At 42.6% G+C, this 19,883-nt stretch overlaps 1 protein-coding gene across 3 annotated transcripts in view; it reads right to left on the reverse strand.

Moving 5' to 3' along the window:
* The window catches only part of LOC135031779 (uncharacterized), a 935,328-nt gene that overhangs the window by 842,693 nt on the left and 72,752 nt on the right, over nt 1-19,883 (reverse strand). For all 3 annotated transcript variants that reach the window (XM_063954034.1, XM_063954035.1, XM_063954033.1), the window contains exon 3: nt 3,668-3,814. In XM_063954034.1, coding sequence (XP_063810104.1) covers nt 3,668-3,814 — 147 coding nt within the window. The remainder of the gene's footprint in view (nt 1-3,667; nt 3,815-19,883) is intronic.

Genomic DNA, 19,883 nt, shown 5'->3' on the forward strand with positions numbered 1-19,883 from the left:
GTAAGTAACATGAATAATAACTGCCCGAAGGCGTGACCACGACAACTTGGATAAAAGTCAATGATGTTTATTATGACAACTCCGCAACACAGCAGCAGTAAAAGAAAACGTAAAAGTCAGCAAAGAATAAATACAGTTCCTGGGTACTACAGGATGGCAGGAGCCACAGGGCACTGGTAGTGTGAGATAGTTCTTATGATCTTCTAGATGGAAAGTCCTTACCAGGCCCGACTGTAGCAATGGAGATAACCCAGGATTGTGCCAGCTGGTGTTCCAGGAAAAGCTGGGTTGCTGAAGATAAAACAGCTGCTGTGGATACTGGCTGGAACCAGACTGTTGTTAGCACGGAGTGGATACTGGCTGGAACCAGTTAAATAATAAATGAACTTGGGAGCGATGAAATATGAACTGAAATGTAGAATTTGAGAGCGGAGAAATAATAATACCGGTGGAGAGTGGTAAAGTGTAGAAAGGACACCGGCCCTTTAAGGGAAGCTGTACTCTGCTGGAAGCTGAGCTGGGAGCAGGTAATGTTGTAGCTGGAAACAGATGAATCCACAATGGATTGGAGAGTCAGGCTACACCGCAGGTGGAATGCTGGTGCGGGTCTCTATGGTGGAAGTCTTGAGACAGGAGCTGGAACCTGGAAGACAATCACAGGAGAGAGACAAACAGGAACTAGGTTTGACAACCAAAGCACTGACGCCTTCCTTGCTCAGGCACAGTGTATTTATACCTGCAGCAAGGAAGGGATTGGCTAGGCAATTATGCAGATTATCAATACTGAGAACAGATTGGTGGAAATGATCAGCTGACAGAATCCAAGATGGCTGCGCCCATGCAGACACTTGGAGGGAAGTTTGGTTTGTAATCCATGTGGTAATGAAAACAGTAATGGCGGCGCCGGCCACCGGAGACAGGAGGCGCCAGGCTGACAGATGCACATCCAACCACGCGGACACAGCGTAGGCCGCGGCTGACGTAATCGCCACTCAGACACTCTGCATGCAGAAGTTCAGGGACGGCGGCGGAGGCCGCGGGAAACGCCATGCCAGGTGTAATATGGCGTTTACTGTGACAGCGTCCCAGAGTGACAGGAGAGGATACAGGAATGTACACATCAGGATAACAGATGGGATCCGGTCCTGGAGCGCTGAGCCAGCCTTAGGAGGCATCTGATGGGTAAGAAATGGCGTCCAGATACCCGGATCGTGACACTCAGGAGCTAATGGTGTCCTGTAGCCAAAGAAGTAGAGCCTATAAACTCACAGAAGTAGGTCTGACTTCTCTCCCCTAAGTCCCACGTAGCAGGGAGACTGTTGCCAGCAGTTCTCCCTGAAAATAAAAAACCTAACATAAGTCTTTTTCAGAGAAACTCAGTAGAGCTCCTTAGAGTGCATCCAGTCTCACTGGGCACAGATTCTAAACTGGAGTCTGGAGGAGGGGCATAGAGGGAGGAGCCAGGTCACACCATTTGAAAGTCTTAAAGTGCCCATGTCTCCTGCGGATCCCGTCTATACCCCCATGGTTCTTGAAGTGACCCCAGCATCCTCTAGGACGTATGAGAAATCATAGTTGCTTTACCATTCACATGATGGCTGGGTAAATGGATGATTGATTGATATCATTGTCAAGTTATGCCTTAGGTTGGTGCCTTAGAACATGGTTTATTGTATATGTTATGAACACTACTGGCCAGTAATTGATTAATTGGTGGGTGTGTCTATTCCTATGGTACTTATCGTTCCACAGTGCAGGGCATGTACAGGGGAGATGGCAGCCTGAAGCTTTGGTCTTGAAAGGTTCTGGTAGGAATCGAAACGTTGACCTTGACCCTGTAATTATGTGAGGTTGGATTAAAAGATCACTTTTTCAATATGGAGAAGTCTGGTGAGTGCGTTCCTTAGACGTAATATATATATATATATATATATATATATATATCTTTGGCTCAAGTTCAGAACATGGGACCACCTGCACTAGCATAACTAAACTGCCTTAAAACACTATCTACATGGACATCTTTTGGAAATAGTAAACTGTGGCGAGTGAGAGCCACCGAACCAGAAGCGCGGTGAGCGAAGAGAGTCCGCGAGGGTTCACGTTTTACTGTTTGGAACAAGTTTAATGATGTTCCTGTTATATTTATTTATCTATCTCTGTCAGGAAGGTGTTGTGGCAGCTAAGTCCAGCTGCCCCTGATGGGGCTACATTCAGCAATTTAGGGGCGCCAAAATTAGAATATCTTCCCCCCCAACCTAAAAATATTGTTGTGTCTCTGTTCCTTACTAAATGTAGCAAATGAAATTTTAAAAGTGCAGAGATAATCCAAAGCATCTGTACCAACAGATCATGACATATAATTTTGAGACATACACATGTGCATTGAACTACGCTCTGTGTTGTTTTCCATTGTAAGTAAAAACCCATGATGGCTATTAAATTACATTTAGGAGCAAAATTGAACTAAACAATAGCAACCGATCACACAGTTGCATATGTTGTCTATCTTACTCTTTACCGATAAAAGCAAACTCTTGATTGGTTGCTATGGTTTGGTACTAATTTGCACCTACATATGATGTATCACTCACTATCTCTTATATATATTAGTCACTGCTCATCGATAACTTTCAATAACAATGGAAGAAATTCCAGCTTACATGAATTTAACTGGAGATTCATAATGAGGCTGATGTAGAGTTGAACCTAAATTGGCTGTATTTTTTCCAGCATTGCATGCACGGAAATAAATGTATGCATCTGCATGCAGAATTGTATGCATCTCTGAGAGACAACACCTCTATCCATATGCTTAGTTTCATAGCAATTACCTCATTGGGATGCACTCACCACCAGCCTCAATGGTGAGTTAAATTTAATTGTTTTGGGTGTCTAATTTTCCCATCTAAACAGTACTGTTTAGGCACCCAAACAATTGTCCCAATTCAATTGAAGGGCGGGATGTAATGGCGTCCAAGATCACCGGAGGTTCTTTTAAAAGGGGCGATGACTTACAAGGCATGTTTTTGCCTTGTAAGTGATGGCCCCTTTTTAAAAAAAACATCCGAAATCAGCCAGCATCCCACACTTCCCTCTGGTTGTCTGGGCACACATGCATATCATGTATGTTGCGTCCAAAAAGATATAGTTTAGCCGCATAAAACAGCTAAATCTATCTAAAGTCCTGATTTGAGCGTCCAAACTACTGTGCCGAGTTTGCACACATTTTTTCTCGCACCTCAGAAGGCTGTGAGAAAAAATGTGTCCTCCGTGGCTAATGGGCACCCGAACGGCAGAACAACTGAATTGCTGCCATTGAATGCCATCTAGTGACAGCTGTGAAAATAACAACTGATTTCCTCCCAATGTGTATTTATGCATAGCCCGCAATTTCGTTGACATGCCCTCACTGATCTTTGCCTATGTGATAATGCCTTGTTACGTTTCTTCAGTGGAGATGCCTACCATTCTGCATCACTCGTACCTGCGTACATCCAATTATAGAGCATATACACAGTGAAAACATGCTAGATACGCACCGCCACCGCATACTATCATAATGACAGTATTACATATATTCTTCAGTCACCTACAGAATATAGTATCTTTAAGTGTTTGTGCATGGGGCAATCTATAAATGATGGCATGATCTGCTGTTTCTTACCAGCAGACTGGGATCATTTGGGTAGTCGCTGAAATGTTTTTGTACATAATCTTTTCCTAGGAGTTTGAATATCATTTGCCTTTCCTGGGGATCATCTAGCAATGGCCGTACTTTCTCAGCAAACACTACTCCAATTTTGTCCAACACCTAAAAGAAAAAAAACAAAACAGAAAACATTACTTAATAACTTGTATACCTTAAGAGTCTTAGGTTAAGCTTGACCACAAAAATATACAGAAAAGAAAATGCACATCCAGGGCTAGTGCCAGCCTTGAAGCCACCTGAGGTGGAACATTTCACCCAATCTCAAGCAGCCCCCACCCTCAACTCTAATAAAACACCCCACCCCTGACACTTGTTAACCTTGGCAGGCAGGAAGTGGGGTCAGCATCTCCGGCTCCTCAAACTTGCACTGTAGCACTTGCTATGACATCACAGCTCGGGCTACTGGGTCCCCTGTGTGATCCTCCCAGCTCTGGAGCTGCCACAGGGGATTTGTCTGTGGGGGTGGTGCTGCTACTGTTGCTCCCCCCGGTGCACGGCCAGTGTTGCAGGTGAGTGCCTGTGCCTCTTCACATAGTGTTCCCCCTGTGTGGTGCTGTGATCCCCGCTGTCTTCTACTCTCCCCCCTATAACCCCTTCTCTCTCCCGTGTCCCCCACTCTCCCCACTGTGACCCCTACTCTGCCCCCTGTGGTCTCACTCTCCCACTGTGTCCAGTACTCTCATCTCTGTGACCCCACTCTGCTCCCTGTGTCCCCCACTCTCATCCCTGTGGCCACACCCTCAGCCCTGTGGCCCCTCTCTCCCCCACTGTATCCCCTATAGTCCCCTCTGTGGCCCCACTCTAACCCCTTTGGATTTTCTTAATATATGTATAAGGGGCTCTGCTGTCTGGCGTAAAGTGTATAAGCGGCTCTTCTTAACATGTATAATGGGCTCTGCTGTCTGGCGTAACGTGTATAAGGGGCTCTGCTCGCTGGTGTAACGTGTATAAGGGGCTCTGTTGTTTGGCGTAATGTGTATAATGGGCTTTGCTGTGTGGCATAATGTGTATAAGGGGCTTTGCTGTCTGGTGTAATGTGTATAAGGGGCTCTGCTGTTACATTTACAAGGGGCACTGTTGTGTGGTGTAGCAAGCATAAGGGGCACTGCTGTGCAGTGTAATGTGAATTAAGGGCACTACTGCAGATCTGCTATATGGAATGGAATGTTCCCAGAGTGACGAGAAATGGATGGCGTGTCATGTTGACATGCACCCATTTTCTGTAGTCATGCCCCTTATGGCACATCAAGAATAAAAGTAATTCAGCGCTAAAAATAAAAACATTCAGTGTTTATTACACATAAGTATTACTAGTCATGTATATGACATACATTTAGAAATTATAAATAAATATACTGTTGCAACAGAAAAAAATAATGAATAAAAAATATAGGTGGAACACACCAATAGATGTAGGGCAAGGAACAACACTGCTGAAAAATTAAATGTTTCAGTAAAACTGATCTGTTTAGCTGGGAAAGTTCATATGAAGCCTGCTTCCTAGGGAGATTTTATTAAGCCAGAGTTTACCAGTTCCATTTGAGTCCTCCAGTAGTTTAGCACTCCTGTGTGGTAATGGAGATCCTCTCACTGGCTGTATTTTTCCATGATGGTACTCTGCTGAGGGATGGACCGTTGCAAGGTCTTTAACAATTGCTTGTCAGAAATGTCCCAATAGGACCGCAGTTCCCAATCACTGGACAGCAGGCTTATATCAAGGTTTAGGGGTCCCAGACTTGTTACCAACGCGTTTCACTGCTAGAGCAGCTTTTTCAAGGTATAAAAGCAGTGTGTCAAAAAGCCCTTTATATAGCAGTGTTGAATCACAATACCCGACAGGTGTGTATGAATCAATCAGTACAAATATTGATCAAATTAGAAAATCAACCTAACAGGATTAAAATGTTGACAGCCAGAAGAGTAGTCCTAATAAACAATCACAAAAACGAGGTTCAGAAAGTATAGATTAACCAACATTTTAATAATCTTAGTATAGTCACATGATCGTTAATCCCGGAAGTAAGAAGTATTACAGTGTATTCTTGTGCCTGCGTGTCAAGCCTCTCTTTCACTCATTCAGGATGGACATATATTGTGGCCAATCGGATGTTAGTCACATGTTCGCATATCAGTCACGTGATGGGACTCCGGTCACGTGATGTGACCAATCTCCCCGTTGCCTAGCAGCACTAATAACTATTCTACCGCGGAGACAGGTATCGTGCCCCGTCCCCGCTGATGAGCTCACAAAGAAGTGAGAGATTTTCTACATCGGTCACGTGATCGAGTTGCGGTCACGTGACCGAATATGTCATCATGTTGCCCAGCAACAGAAGTAAACAGGAAGATATCCCCTTTGTTTATTAAGAAAACAGCTATATATATGAGCCTAACTCGGCGGCCAGTCTCAGGGCAATTGTGCCCATGGGCCAGATGTGGCGAATCGTCCACCGGTGCCGCCGTACGGTCGATGGCACCGCGTCCGCCTCACACTACCCTGGGGCGTCCAGGACACAGTGTCATCATACCGCCCGGCGACAGCTACGGACGTCGCACACCCATGAGAATGTGGGCACAATTGAAGCACAAGAGATCACATTAGATCACATTCATATGACATCCTAAATAAGTGGTTACACATTGCTGTCTCATAAAGATTATTTAGTTTAATCATTACATCGAAAGAGGATAAACACCAGATCCTTATTAGATACCCATAGAAAAATTAATAGTCGGACCCCCGTAGCAGCGATGACCCCATAGACAGTCAAAACTGTATGGGTTCGATGGTCACATACTAGTGATAATACAGTTTATCACAGATCATGGTTGCCACAAGAAACGATATAAAAGAATATATATTACAGCATTAACAATATTACTAGTTCAAAATCCACTGAGATTTCTGTTAGTAGAAATAAACCCAGGAGTTACCAGTTTTTATATTTGGTAATATTAATAATTTTATGTATGTGGATATATAATTACATCCACATACATACCCAATCTGCAGATGATTAAAAAATATATGATCGTATACATCCAACTAAAAGACTGAATATAGTCGTAATTTGAAGCTATGATTAGTATACACCAAATATAGTCAATGGCATCACCTAGCATCCTAGACGCACCCAAATTCTCACAATATAGCGTTCAATTCTAGAGCCTCATTCAGGCCACTGGGGTACAGTGAGTCAAGCTGAAATGTCCAGAATATTTCTTGCTTACACAAACGTGTAAACCTGTCTCCCCCCCTCTTTGTTTGTTTGATGTGCTCCAAGCCTAGAATTGTTAGACACTTTGGATCTTTATTATGAAATTTTAAGAAATGTCTCGGGACACTGTGGTTAGTAGCACCGTTAATGATGTTTCTACGGTGCTCCAAAAAACCTGGACTTCAGACTTCTAGTGGTTCTACACACATAATTCAACAGGCAACTGCATTGAAGACGGTAGATTACCCAAGAGGTGTTACAATTGATAAGGCTAGAAATTTTCAGGATTTTTTGATCGACAGGGGAGACAACTTCTTTCGTCTTATTGCATACATGAGAACAAGTGGTACATCTGTTGGCTCCACATTTGTAGAAGCCACAGGTTCCCAGTGTTAGCCAAGAGTCTACCCTTGGAGACTTTAGATGTACAGTTTTCAGTTGGCTAGGAGCCAATATAGTTTTAAGCGACTTATTCTTTCTAAAAATAAATTCCGGGTTAAGGGGGAGTATTTTGGACAGAAGAGGATCACTCTTTAGCATAGGATAGTTCCGTTTAACAATAGATTTGATATTATGAGATTCGTTATTAAATTTAGAAATAAACGCCAGTTCTCTATTTTTTCCATCTAGATGTGTTGCCCGAATTTTGGGTAACAGTAGGGACTGTCTGTCCATTGATAATACCTCTTTCATAGCCTTATCTAATATATATTGGGGGTATTCTCTATCCCTAAATCTCTCAAGTAGTTGATCAGCTTGGGGCAAAAATGATTCCTTAGTTGAACAATTCCTACGGAGTCGCATCAGCTGACCCCTAGGAATATTTCTATTCCACGGTTCATAGTGGGCACTTCTATAGTGAAGATATCCGTTATTCCCCACTTCCTTTACAAAATTGCATGTATGGACCTGATTATCTACAATGTTCAAGGCTATGTCCAGAAAGGAAATAGTATCTTTATTGAATTGTGAAGTGAACTGTAAATTATAAGTGTTAGTGTTGAGAGAACAAACAAAATCAGAAAAGGTGTCCAGATCCCCATCCCAAATCATAAATAGATCATCTATGTAACGGCCATAGAGGACCAGTCTGTCCCCGAGTCCGCCGCCCCACACGTGTGTAGCCTCCAGGTGTCCCACGTATAGGTTGGCGTAACTCAGGGCAAATCTGGTCCCCATGGCCATCCCCATAGTTTGTAGATAAAAAGTGTCAGAAAAAGAAAATAGTTATGTGAAAGAATGAAGGTAATGGAGTCGACTAGAAACTGCTTGTGTCTCTCGTTGAGGTCACCATCCTGAGTAAGAATCTCATGAATAATTTTGACCCCTAAATCATGGGGTATATTTGTATACAAAGCTGAAACATCTAAGGTAGCAAAAGCATACGAGGATTTCCACTTCACATCCTGTATAAGTTGAAGGAAGTGGTTGGTGTCTCTAATATGTGACCTCAACCGAGAGACACGAGGTTGCAGAAAACGGTCGACATAAGCAGAAAGGGAAGAGATAAGGGAGTTGACACCAGAAATAATGGGACGTCCCGGGGGTGAAGTGAGGGACTTGTGAATCTTTGGTAGGTGATAGTAGACCGGAATAGTAGGGAAATCAGATAACAGAAATCTATATTCCTCCCTGGAAATAACCCCATCTTCTAGGGTTCCATCCAATAGGGCTTGGAGCTCTATCAAGAAAGTGGAGGTAGGGTCACTTTGTAGGACCCTATAAAATTTGGTGTCCTTCAGTTGCCTAAATGCTTCTTGAACATAGTCCTCCTTATTCTGAATGATAAGACCACCCCCCTTATCTGCCTCCTTTATGACCAAAGTGGAGTCCTTAGTGAGTCTATTCAAGGCTATTTTTTCCTTTTTGTTCAGATTCGATCGTTTATTATTTTGTTTAGACCTACACAAATGCCGGAAATCTTCAAGGGTAGTTTTGTAAAAAGTTTCTAGCTGACAGCTTTTAAAGCTAATGGGAAAAAAATCCGACTTTAGTTTAAACTGTTTCTTACTGTTAATATCATATAGTTTGTCCTCATTGTTTGTAACCCCATTCTCATGTTGTAAATCCTGTAAAATTTAAAGCGCTATATCATCCGAAGTGTCCGGCACTATAGGGAAAATCTCACTCTCCAGTTTATTGTGTTTATTAGCAAAAACCCGTTTCCTGCATAAGGTACGGATAAATCTGTTGAGTTCAACATACTGTGACAAGAACACTGGGATAGTGTTTGAGGGCAGGTATGTTTGTCCCAGGTTCTTGTCTTACATGTATTAGAAAAATGAAAACTTCTAGGAATATGTTTTGTTTTGTTAGAACCTTTTCAGTTTGTTGGAAAAGCTGGGTAAGGGCCCTGAAAGAGAGATGGGGCAAGTTCCAGACATTGGGCCCAGTTCGGGTCTTTGGCCTCACAGAAGGCTAATCAGGCTTTCAGCTGTGTAAGAGTGTTATAGAGCTGCTGGCCTGATTAGGGTGGGCCGACTGCCTGGGAAGACTGCAGGATCTCTGTGAGAGAAACACGCTTCCTGATACAAGTGAGCTATACAGTGTACTGGAGAACTCTGTGTTTTTGTTTAGTGACAGTTAGGAACATCTTGTGTTTAGTTAGTGCCGGACAGGCAAGGTATTTTCTTTTGCTGTTTGTTTTATTTTCTGTATAATAAAACTGTCTGGGGCCAGTTGTACCGGAAACTGGACTTGTGTGGTTCCTCAGCTGCTGCAGGCTGACATTTATCCCAGGAAACGGCACCTTGTACCCTTACAGTGTTACAATACAAATCATAAATATTCGGGGGTTCTGAAGGGGAGAATTTAAGTCCCTTACTGTCAGGCCCGGGTGTTTTTGTGAATCCGTTAACCCGGAACCAACCACAGGTGTAGGTGCTGGGGTATGAAGAAAGCAGGGAGGACAAAGAAAGTTCCGCTTCATATATTTATTAAATAACAATTCAGTAAGGAGTTAAATGACTAGTTGTTAATCATCATTATACTGAAGTATTGCAAGAATGGCAGAAATAATATGCAAGAAAAAACTCAAAAATAAATAAAAGAAATGTTCATGGAAACATATGCAAAAGCAAGCTGAAGAATAAATGTTGGATTGTCCAAATATAAACAAGCTTTGATGCAGAACTGCAGATTGTGTTTAACTGGTTAATGCAGACATGGTGAAGTAACTGTAAGAATTTGCAATGGAGTTTTGAGGGTTAACTGAGAGACTGTGATGAATTATCCTTGTAATGACAACATAGCAAATAAAAAGTACTGAATTGGGTTACTTGCGGGTTCCGGAGATCACTGTGAAACTGTAGTAGAAGACAAGGTGATGAATGGGTTAAATGCAGAGTTGAACAAACGAACAGCTGAGAGAAACAGAATCCGCCAGACTTTGAATGATAGGCAGACTGACAAGGTAACCTCATGCAGGACACTGGGAATCCAACTATTTCCAATAGGAGTGCAATTAACTGACAGCACAGCAGAGAGCCGGTGGATCTTTCAGCAGTGAAGGCTGCAGACGGACCTCTGGGAACGGAGGCGATATCTGGACCACGGGAATCACACAGGAATGCACGGAGAGAGCTCAGAGCTAGAGCACAGCTTTGATACAACAAAGCACTGGCCCAGAGTGACATAATCCCAGCCTACTTAAAGGCAGCACAAGCACGGGATTGGCTTACACCTGCCCACAGGTGTTTTCACAAGTGCTCAGTATTAGCTATTTGGTCTCCAACATGGCCACCTCCTATACAGCAGACACACCGCAGTGCCTTAGGCCATTTGGTCCCCGCACTCACAGTTCCCAGACTCTGCATTACCTGTGCCATTGATCACGCCGTGTCCCCACACGGGCGCACAGCACCGCGAGCAACCGCACTGGCAACGGATGAACCCCAGAACCCGCAAAGGTGAGAGACCGGTTCGTGACAGTACCCCCTCTTCTACGGGTGGTCTCCGAACACCTTTGAACCTTGTCAGGATTTTTGGAGAAGTATTTCTGTACCAGTCTTGGAGCATGAACATCTTCAGAGAAAACCCAGGATCTCTCCTCCGGACCGTAACCCTTCCAGTCGACCAGAAACTGTAAACGTCCATATCGGGAACGTGAGTCCACAATCTCTTTAACTTCAAATTCCTCATTCTGCAAAGAGTGAACTTTAGGAGATTTGGACTGGATAGTACGGAACTTATTGAGAATCAAAGGCTTCAGTAAAGATGTATGAAAGGCGTTAGGAATTCTCAAAGACAGTGGCAGCTTGACTTTGTATGACACAGGGTTGAGTACCTTTACAATGGGAAATGGACCAATAAACCTGGGAGCAAATTTCTTAGAAGGAACTTTGAACTTGAGATTGCGCGTAGAAATCCAAACTTGGTCTCCCACTTTGTAATTCGGTACAGCTTTACGTTTTCTATCTGCAAAAGATTTATAACGAGCGGAAGTTTTGACCAAGGACTTACGTACACAACTCCAGATGCTAGATAGACGTTGAAGCTCTTGATCTGCCGCTGGGACCTCTAGGGCTGGCAATGGATGAAACTCTGGCACACGAGGATGAAAGCCGAAGTTAATATAAAAGGGCGTAGATTCTGAAGATGAATGGAAGAGATTATTATGAGCAAATTCTGCCAATGGAAGGTAGTCAACCCAGTCATCCTGTGAGGACGATATATATAGCCGGAGAAATGTTTCAAGGTCTGTGTTGACTCTCTCAGTTTGTCCATCTGTCTGAGGATGATATGCAGAGGAAAAGTTCAACTTGACATTTAAAGATGAACAAAGCGACCTCCAAAACTTGGCCACAAACTGTGTTCCCCGATCAGAGATAATTTCTCGAGGAAGGCCATGCAACTTGAATATTTCAGAGATGAACATTCTGGCTAGTAAAGGGGCTGATGGTAACCCAGTTAATGAAATGAAATGTGCCATTTTCGAAAATCGATCCACTATCACCCAAATGGTATTTCGCCCTTTTGATGGAGGTAGATCGGTCACGAAATCCATTGAGATATGAGTCCATGGTTGTTTGGGTATGGATAGTGGATGTAGTAGACCTGGTGGAGAACTTCTTGGACTCTTATGTTGGGCACATTTAGGACATGCTGCTATAAACTCTTGGACATCGGCTTTGAGACGTGGCCACCAATAAGACTGTTGAATAAATTTGAGAGTCTTTAGAACCCCAGGATGACCCATGAAGGAAGAGGAGTGAGCCCAGGTAAGCAGCCGTTTTCGAAGACTTGTGGCGACAAAGGTCTTGCCAAGCGGAGGAACTGGAGAGGTTCGAGTCATTAAAAAGGACGTAGGATTCACAATGGCTTGATTCGTGGTAGCATCATTTAATTCAGAAGAAGCAAAGGACCGGGAAAGGGCATCTGCCTTTTTGTTCTGAGACCCTGGACGATAGGTGAGTTTGAAATCAAATCGTGAGAAGAAAAGCGCCCATCGAGCTTGTCGTGGATTCAAACACTGAGCTGACTGCAGATACAGAAGATTCTTATGATCAGTATAAACTGTAATGCGATGTTGAGCTCCTTCTAGAAGGTATCTCCACTCCTCAAATGCCAACTTGATGGCAAGTAACTCTTGCTCACCGATTGCATAATTACGTTCTGCCGGGAGGAACTTACGGGAGAAATATCCACAGGGATGGACCTTTTTATCTTCAAAGACTTGTGACAACACAGCTCCTACTGCTTCTGTAGATGCATCCACCTCTAGTAGAAAGGGACGATTCAAATCAGGCTGTCAAAGAATGGGGGCTGACACAAAGGCTTGCTTTAAATCAGAGAAGGCTTTGATTGCTTCAGAAGACCAGTTCGAAGGATTTGCTCCCTTGCGAGTTAGGGCTGTGATGGGAGCAGCTAACGTAGAATAATTCTTGATGAATCTCCTATAGAAATTCGCAAAGCCAAGAAATCGCTGAATCCCCTTGAGAGTTGAAGGAGTGGACCAATCTCGGATAGCTTGTACCTTACCTGGATCCATACATAGCTCTGATCCAGAAATGATGTAACCAAGGAACGGTATGGAAGATACTTCAAAAGTGCACTTCTCTAACTTACAATAAAGTTGATTTTTCCTCAGACGTGTCAGTACCTCTTTAACTTGGTGACGGTGAGACTTTAGATCCTTAGAGAATATTAGGATATCATCCAGGTACACTACTAGACACTTGTAGAGAAGATCACGAAAAAGTTCATTCACATAGCTTTGAAAAACTGCAGGTGCATTACAAAGACCAAAGGGCATTACGAGGTATTCGTAATGCCCATCCCGGGTATTAAAAGCAGTCTTCCACTCGTCCCCTGCACGGATGCGGATTAAATTGTAGGCCCCTCGGAGATCCAGTTTTGTAAACACAGTAGCTCCCTTTACCCGGTCAAATAATTCTGGAATTAAGGGTAATGGATACTTGTTTTTCACAGTGATCTCATTGAGTCCACGGTAATCTATGCATGGTCGTAACCCACCGTCCTTCTTCTTAACGAAAAAGAATCCGGCTCCTGCAGGTGAAGAAGATGGTCTGATAAATCCTTTGATTAGATTTTCCTGTATATAGTCAGACATAGCTTGCGTCTCTGGGATGGATAGCGGATAAATTCGTCCCCTAGGAGGGGTTTTGCCTGGAACCAGGACGATTGGGCAGTCCCATTCGCGGTGAGGAGGTAGAGAGTCTGCTGCTTGTTTACTGAAAACATCTGCAAAAGATTGATACACCGGAGGTAGGTCGGGAAGGCTAATTGACCGGAGAGGTACAATTGAGGCTAAACAGTCCTTGGTACAAGATTTACCCCACGAAAGCACTTCCATGGTTTGCCAATTGAGTTGAGGATTATGTTTCTGCAGCCAAGGTAAACCAAGTATCACATCTTGAGAGGCTTTGGGAATCACGTAGAAGGAGAGGTATTCGGAATGGAGCACACCAACTTTCATCTTGAGACATACGGTTCGATGAGTAATTATACCATCTGGAATTCGACTTCCATCCACTGCTATAACGGCAACTGCTGCTTCCAGAGGCATGGTTTGAACTTTAGACCGCATGACAAAGGCTGAGGAGATGAAGTTCTCGGCTGCCCCGGAATCTAGGAGAGCTGAAACTTTCACTGTAGAACTTGGAACTTCTAATTGAATAGACAAGGTCGGCTCTTTCCCAGAACGTGATTCTAGAGTAACTCCTAGCTTAACCTCTCTTAAATAAGCTAGGAGCGAGAGTTTCCCGGTCGGAGTTTGCAGAATTTAACTAAGTGTTCGGAGGACCCACAGTACATGCAGAGGTTACCCTGTCGACGACGAAGTCGTTCCTCTTCTGTGAGGCGAGAGCGCCCAATCTGCATAGGTTCTTCTGTCGTTACCGGAGACTGTGAAGAAGAGTCTTGTCGAGGCCTAGGATGATAACGTGGACTGGATCGCTCTGCCCTGGATTTCTCTAAACATCGCTCCCTGTAGCGTAGGTCAAGTTTGTTACAGAGAGAAATCAATTCATCCAGTTTAGTTGGCACGTCCCGGATAGTTAAATCATCCTTGATTCTCTCTGAAAGTCCATTCCAAAACGCGGCGATCAGGGTCTCCTCATTCCAGTTTAACTCTGAAGACAACGTGCGAAACTGAATAATATATTGACTGACAGGACGTAAACCTTGACGTAGACGGAGAATCTCCAAGGATGCTGAGGTGGTCCTGCCTGGTTCGTCAAAGATTCTCCGGAAGGAAGATACGAACTCTTTATAATTAGAGAGGATAGGATCACCTCTCTCCCATAATGGTGATGCCCACTCCAGAGCCTGACCAGAGAGGAGGGCAATAATATATGCGACCTTAGAACGAGCTGATGGGAAACTGACGGACATCAGTTCGAACTGGATCTCGCATTGATTCAGGAATCCTCTGCAAAGTTTTGGAGTCCCGTCAAACTTACTTGGAGAGGGTAACTGCAAGAGGGACGTAGGCAGCATCACAGGAGAAGCTGTAGTGGTAACTGGGACAACCGGAGTTGGAATCTGAACTTGAGACGCTTTAATAGCTGTATGAAGAGTCTCTAAACGGTCTGCCATAGTTTGCATAAACTGCACTATTTGTGTCTGTATAGACTCCTGGTTTTCCAGACGGGAAAGGATATCTGACGTAGCACCGCCTCCTGCGAATTGGTCACTTGACGGATCCATGTGGCCAGTGCTTACTGTCAGGCCCGGGTGTTTTTGTGAATCCGTTAACCCGGAACCTACCACAGGTGTAGGTGCTGGGGTATGAAGAAAGCAGGGAGGACAAAGAAAGTTCCGCTTCATATATTTATTAAATAACAATTCAGTAAGGAGTTAAATGACTAGTTGTTAATCATCATTATACTGAAGTATTGCAAGAATGGCAGAAATAATATGCAAGAAAAAACTCAAAAATAAATAAAAGAAATGTTCATGGAAACATATGCAAAAGCAAGCTGAAGAATAAATGTTGGATTGTCCAAATATAAACAAGCTTTGATGCAGAACTGCAGATTGTGTTTAACTGGTTAATGCAGACATGGTGAAGTAACTGTAAGAATTTGCAATGGAGTTTTGAGGGTTAACTGAGAGACTGTGATGAATTATCCTTGTAATGACAACATAGCAAATAAAAAGTACTGAATTGGGTTACTTGCGGGTTCCGGAGATCACTGTGAAACTGTAGTAGAAGACAAGGTGATGAATGGGTTAAATGCAGAGTTGAACAAACGAACAGCTGAGAGAAACAGAATCCTCCAGACTTTGAATGATAGGCAGACTGACAAGGTAACCTCATGCAGGACACTGGGAATCCAACTATTTCCAATAGGAGTGCAATTAACTGACAGCACAGCAGAGAGCCGGTGGATCTTTCAGCAGTGAAGGCTGCAGACGGACCTCTGGGAACGGAGGCGATATCTGGACCACGGGAATCACACAGGAATGCACGGAGAGAGCTCAGAGCTAGAGCACAGCTTTGATACAACAAAGCACTGGCCCAGAGTGACATAATCCCAGCCTACTTAAAGGCAGCACAAGCACGGGATTGGCTTACACCTGCCCACAGGTGTTTTCACAAGTGCTCAGTATTAGCTATTTGGTCTCCAACATGGCCACCTCCTATACAGCAGACACACCGCAGTGCCTTAGGCCATTTGGTCCCCGCACTCACAGTTCCCAGACTCTGCATTACCTGTGCCATTGATCACGCCGTGTCCCCACACGGGCGCACAGCACTGCGAGCAACCGCACTGGCAACGGATGAACCCCAGAACCCGCAAAGGTGAGAGACCGGTTCGTGACACTTACTCAGGAGTGAAATCTCATCAGGTATCAATTTTTTTGAAGATAAATTTAAAATACTTCTAGAATTAATATTTTTCCTTTGTACTTTTAATCGCTTACGTTTCTCCTTTTGGCACGCAGGCACAAGAAGACACTGTAATACTTCTTACTTCCGGGATTAACGATCATGTGACTATACTAAGATTATTAAAATGTTGGTTAATCTATACTTTCTGAACCTCGTTTTTGTGATTGTTTATTAGGACTACTCTTCTGGCTGTCAACATTTTAATCCTGTTAGGTTGATTTTCTAATTTGATCAATATTTGTACTGATTGATTCATACACACCTGTCGGGTATTGTGATTCAACACTGCTATATAAAGGGCTTTAAGACACACTGCTTTTATACCTTGAAAAAGCTGCTCTAGCAGTGAAACGCGTTGGTAACAAGTCTGGGACCCCTAAACCTTGATATAAGCCTGCTGTCCAGTGATTGGAAACTGCGGTCCTATTGGGACATTTCTGACAAGCAATTGTGAAAGACCTTGCTACGGTCCATCCCTCAGCAGAGTACCATCATGGAAAAATACAGCCAGTGAGAGGATCTCCATTACCACACAGGAGTGCTAACCTACTGGAGGACTCAAATGGAACTGGTAAACTCTGTCTTAATAAAATCTCCCTAGGAAGCAGGCTTCATATGAACTTTCCCAGCTAAACAGATCAGTTTTACTAAAACATTTAATTTTTCAGCAGTGTTGTTCCTTGCCCTACATCTATTGGTGTGTTCCACCTATATTTTTTATTCATTAATTTTTTCTGTTGCAACAGTATATTTATTTATAATTTCTAAATGTATGTCATATACATGACTAGTAATACTTATGTGTAATAAACACTGAATGTTTTTATTTTTAGCGCTGAATTACTTTTATTCTTGTTGCTCTATTGTAAGGGTCTGACTAGCCCTCTATATTCAGCAGCTTGAAGTTTCACAGCACCTGTCAGCGCCAATCCTACCTTGGTAGTTTTCTCTTCACACACCCTTATGGCACATGCCCATGCCACAGTACCACTAAGAGTTTTTTTCTACTTGTGCCACTGCCTAGGGGGCACTGTGATTGTTCTTGCAGAAAAAGATCTGAACATGTACAGTACAGCTCCTGCCCATGCACAGATTTACAACCATCAGAGATGTATCGGAATTGTGTACATCTTTGAATTAGGTATCTTGGAAATTCGGGCTTCAGCTGTCGGACTGTGTTCTTTCTGTTGATTAACATTCCACATTTCACAATTATCCATAAGAAAACAGAGTTCCTGTCAAATGAGATCATGGCAGCTTTTCCATAAAGTGGAAGTGCTTTGCAAGCCAGCATATCTGCTGCAAGATGAAAGTCATCCAGTCAAGACGCAATGGGGGGTATCTAATTAGCCTTGATTGAAAAAGGGCTGGATATCGCGATGAATGACCAATGGTCATTATCACGGTATCCAATTAGATGCCATTTTCAATGGCCTAAATTGGACCTGTGAAAACACATGGGATCCAGGAGTTATCTCAGCTCCAGCGGCTACTTATCAGGGATTATGCTTTGCAAAACCCAATAAGTACCGGTATAGGGGAAAAGTACACGGGCATCGGGGCTAATAGGATAGCCCCCAATGAGTTTGAAAACTTCTTTGCAGTGCATTCCAAGGAATGCCAAACTACCAAGCCTGCCAGTGTAAGCCACCTGTCTGCATGGACCAGCTTTGAGCCAATGGATGTAAAAGACATTGCTGAAATTACCTGAATGTTACATCCCACTACCTGTGATATGGACACTACTTCAACCAAACAGTGTACGGACATAATGGGCCCTGCATTTGCAAAAAAAGTTCAATGCTCTATGCAGATAGGCATTTTTCCTGAACAACTAAAGGAAGCAATTGTTATACTTCTTCTTAATAAACCTAATTTAGACCATGACTGCATGACCAATTACAAACCGGTATCAAACCTTCTTTTTCTAGGGAAGGTCATTGAGGAAGTGGTTGCAACCCAACTAGAAACCCACCTGTCAACCCTGATATTTATGATCCATTCCAGTCAGGATTCAGGAAAAGACACAGGATTGAAACAGCCCTGGCATGTGTTCTTAATGATCTTCTGATGGCAATCATACTCTTATTATACTCATCATTGCCAGTGCCACTGCCGTGCAGTGTTCCACAGGGTTCTCCACTCTGTATCTTCCCATGCCTTTGCAGTATACATGCTACCACTGGGTGAAATAATCAGACGTCATGTTCTGGTCTACCACTTATTAAATTTTTATTAACTCAGAATCAATCAGAATGATTCTGCGTTATTAACAATTTAAATCATGAACAAATTTTGTAATTATTTAACTGTGTGTTATCAGGCATGAATTATTGGTCTGTATTCGAGATACAGATGGTTATATCCTGATTATATTGATTGATATTTTCACCACATATATAATATTGGTCTAATTTAAGACATAGATATATTTTTCACAGGGGATGCAATAGAATTTATGCATTCATAGAGTGGCATATACGTATAGGTTTATGCCACTCAAAGTACCCCTTTTATTTTAGGAGGAATAATTAAAGGTTACGTTTTAAACTATTACAACCATATCATATCGATTTATACATCAAATTTTGTTAGAAAAGAGTGCTCCAAAAAGCAATCTACTTTTTTTTGTTGCCTCTTTGCAACAAACACATTGTTTAATGTTTGGTCTATTTGATTGCAGGAGCACCTCCAGCATTCTAAATTTAATCCCTGAGGAGGAATATAATTAACAGATGGTTTTTGTTTCTAATGTAGTATTACTATCGTAATTGATTAATTTGTGTCTGGTGCGGGATAAAGAATACAATACCTCCGTAGTGAACCGCCATATATCACTACGGCACAGTGAGAGCACGCCACTCTCCTTGAACCTCAGACCACTCTAGCGAATAAGGGAAACAATACCTGTGAGCAGGGACGCTGCAGCAGCGGATGCCGTATGGGTAAGATCCCTACACAGTACACACGTTGTTTATTCAAAGCGTACTTGCAATTAAGCCCTCAATGGACAGTATTACTAAGCAGAGCTTATTAACAGAGGCTGTATTTATTTAAATTAAAACATCTTTGTCTCCATACTGGTTGGATTTCATAAAGGAGGCATACCATTAACTATTATATCAGTACAAGGGATCTCATATCATTGCACATTCATACTTCTACTCCATTTTTTCATTCTTCGATTTTTACTCTCATTTTTTATCTTTATGTACATTTTTTTGTTTTATTTTTCTGGCATTCACATTGGATACTCATTGTTACAACAGACATTTTGTGATTAATTATTAATACAGCTGTATTGTCTGCATTTTAGATATATGTTTTATGTATTGAATTATAGCTATTTAGGAATAAAACGTTTTTACTAACTATAAGAGTGGTGTACGTTGATTCAGCCATATTGCATACCTGTTAGTGCAGAAATCTCAATTTTTTCTTCTTTGATTACCACTGGTGAATCTTTGTTTACAAACACCGCCGTAGGGTATTATTAGGTGCATATACACATATGCGTTTTTTTCTGCTGCTGAGAAAGTACTTAACTTTTATAATGGTCTAAAATATTGAAAAATTATTAGCGCCTGAATTATTA

Source organism: Pseudophryne corroboree, chromosome 2, assembly GCF_028390025.1.
Source record: "Pseudophryne corroboree isolate aPseCor3 chromosome 2, aPseCor3.hap2, whole genome shotgun sequence".
NCBI lineage: Eukaryota > Metazoa > Chordata > Amphibia > Anura > Myobatrachidae > Pseudophryne > Pseudophryne corroboree.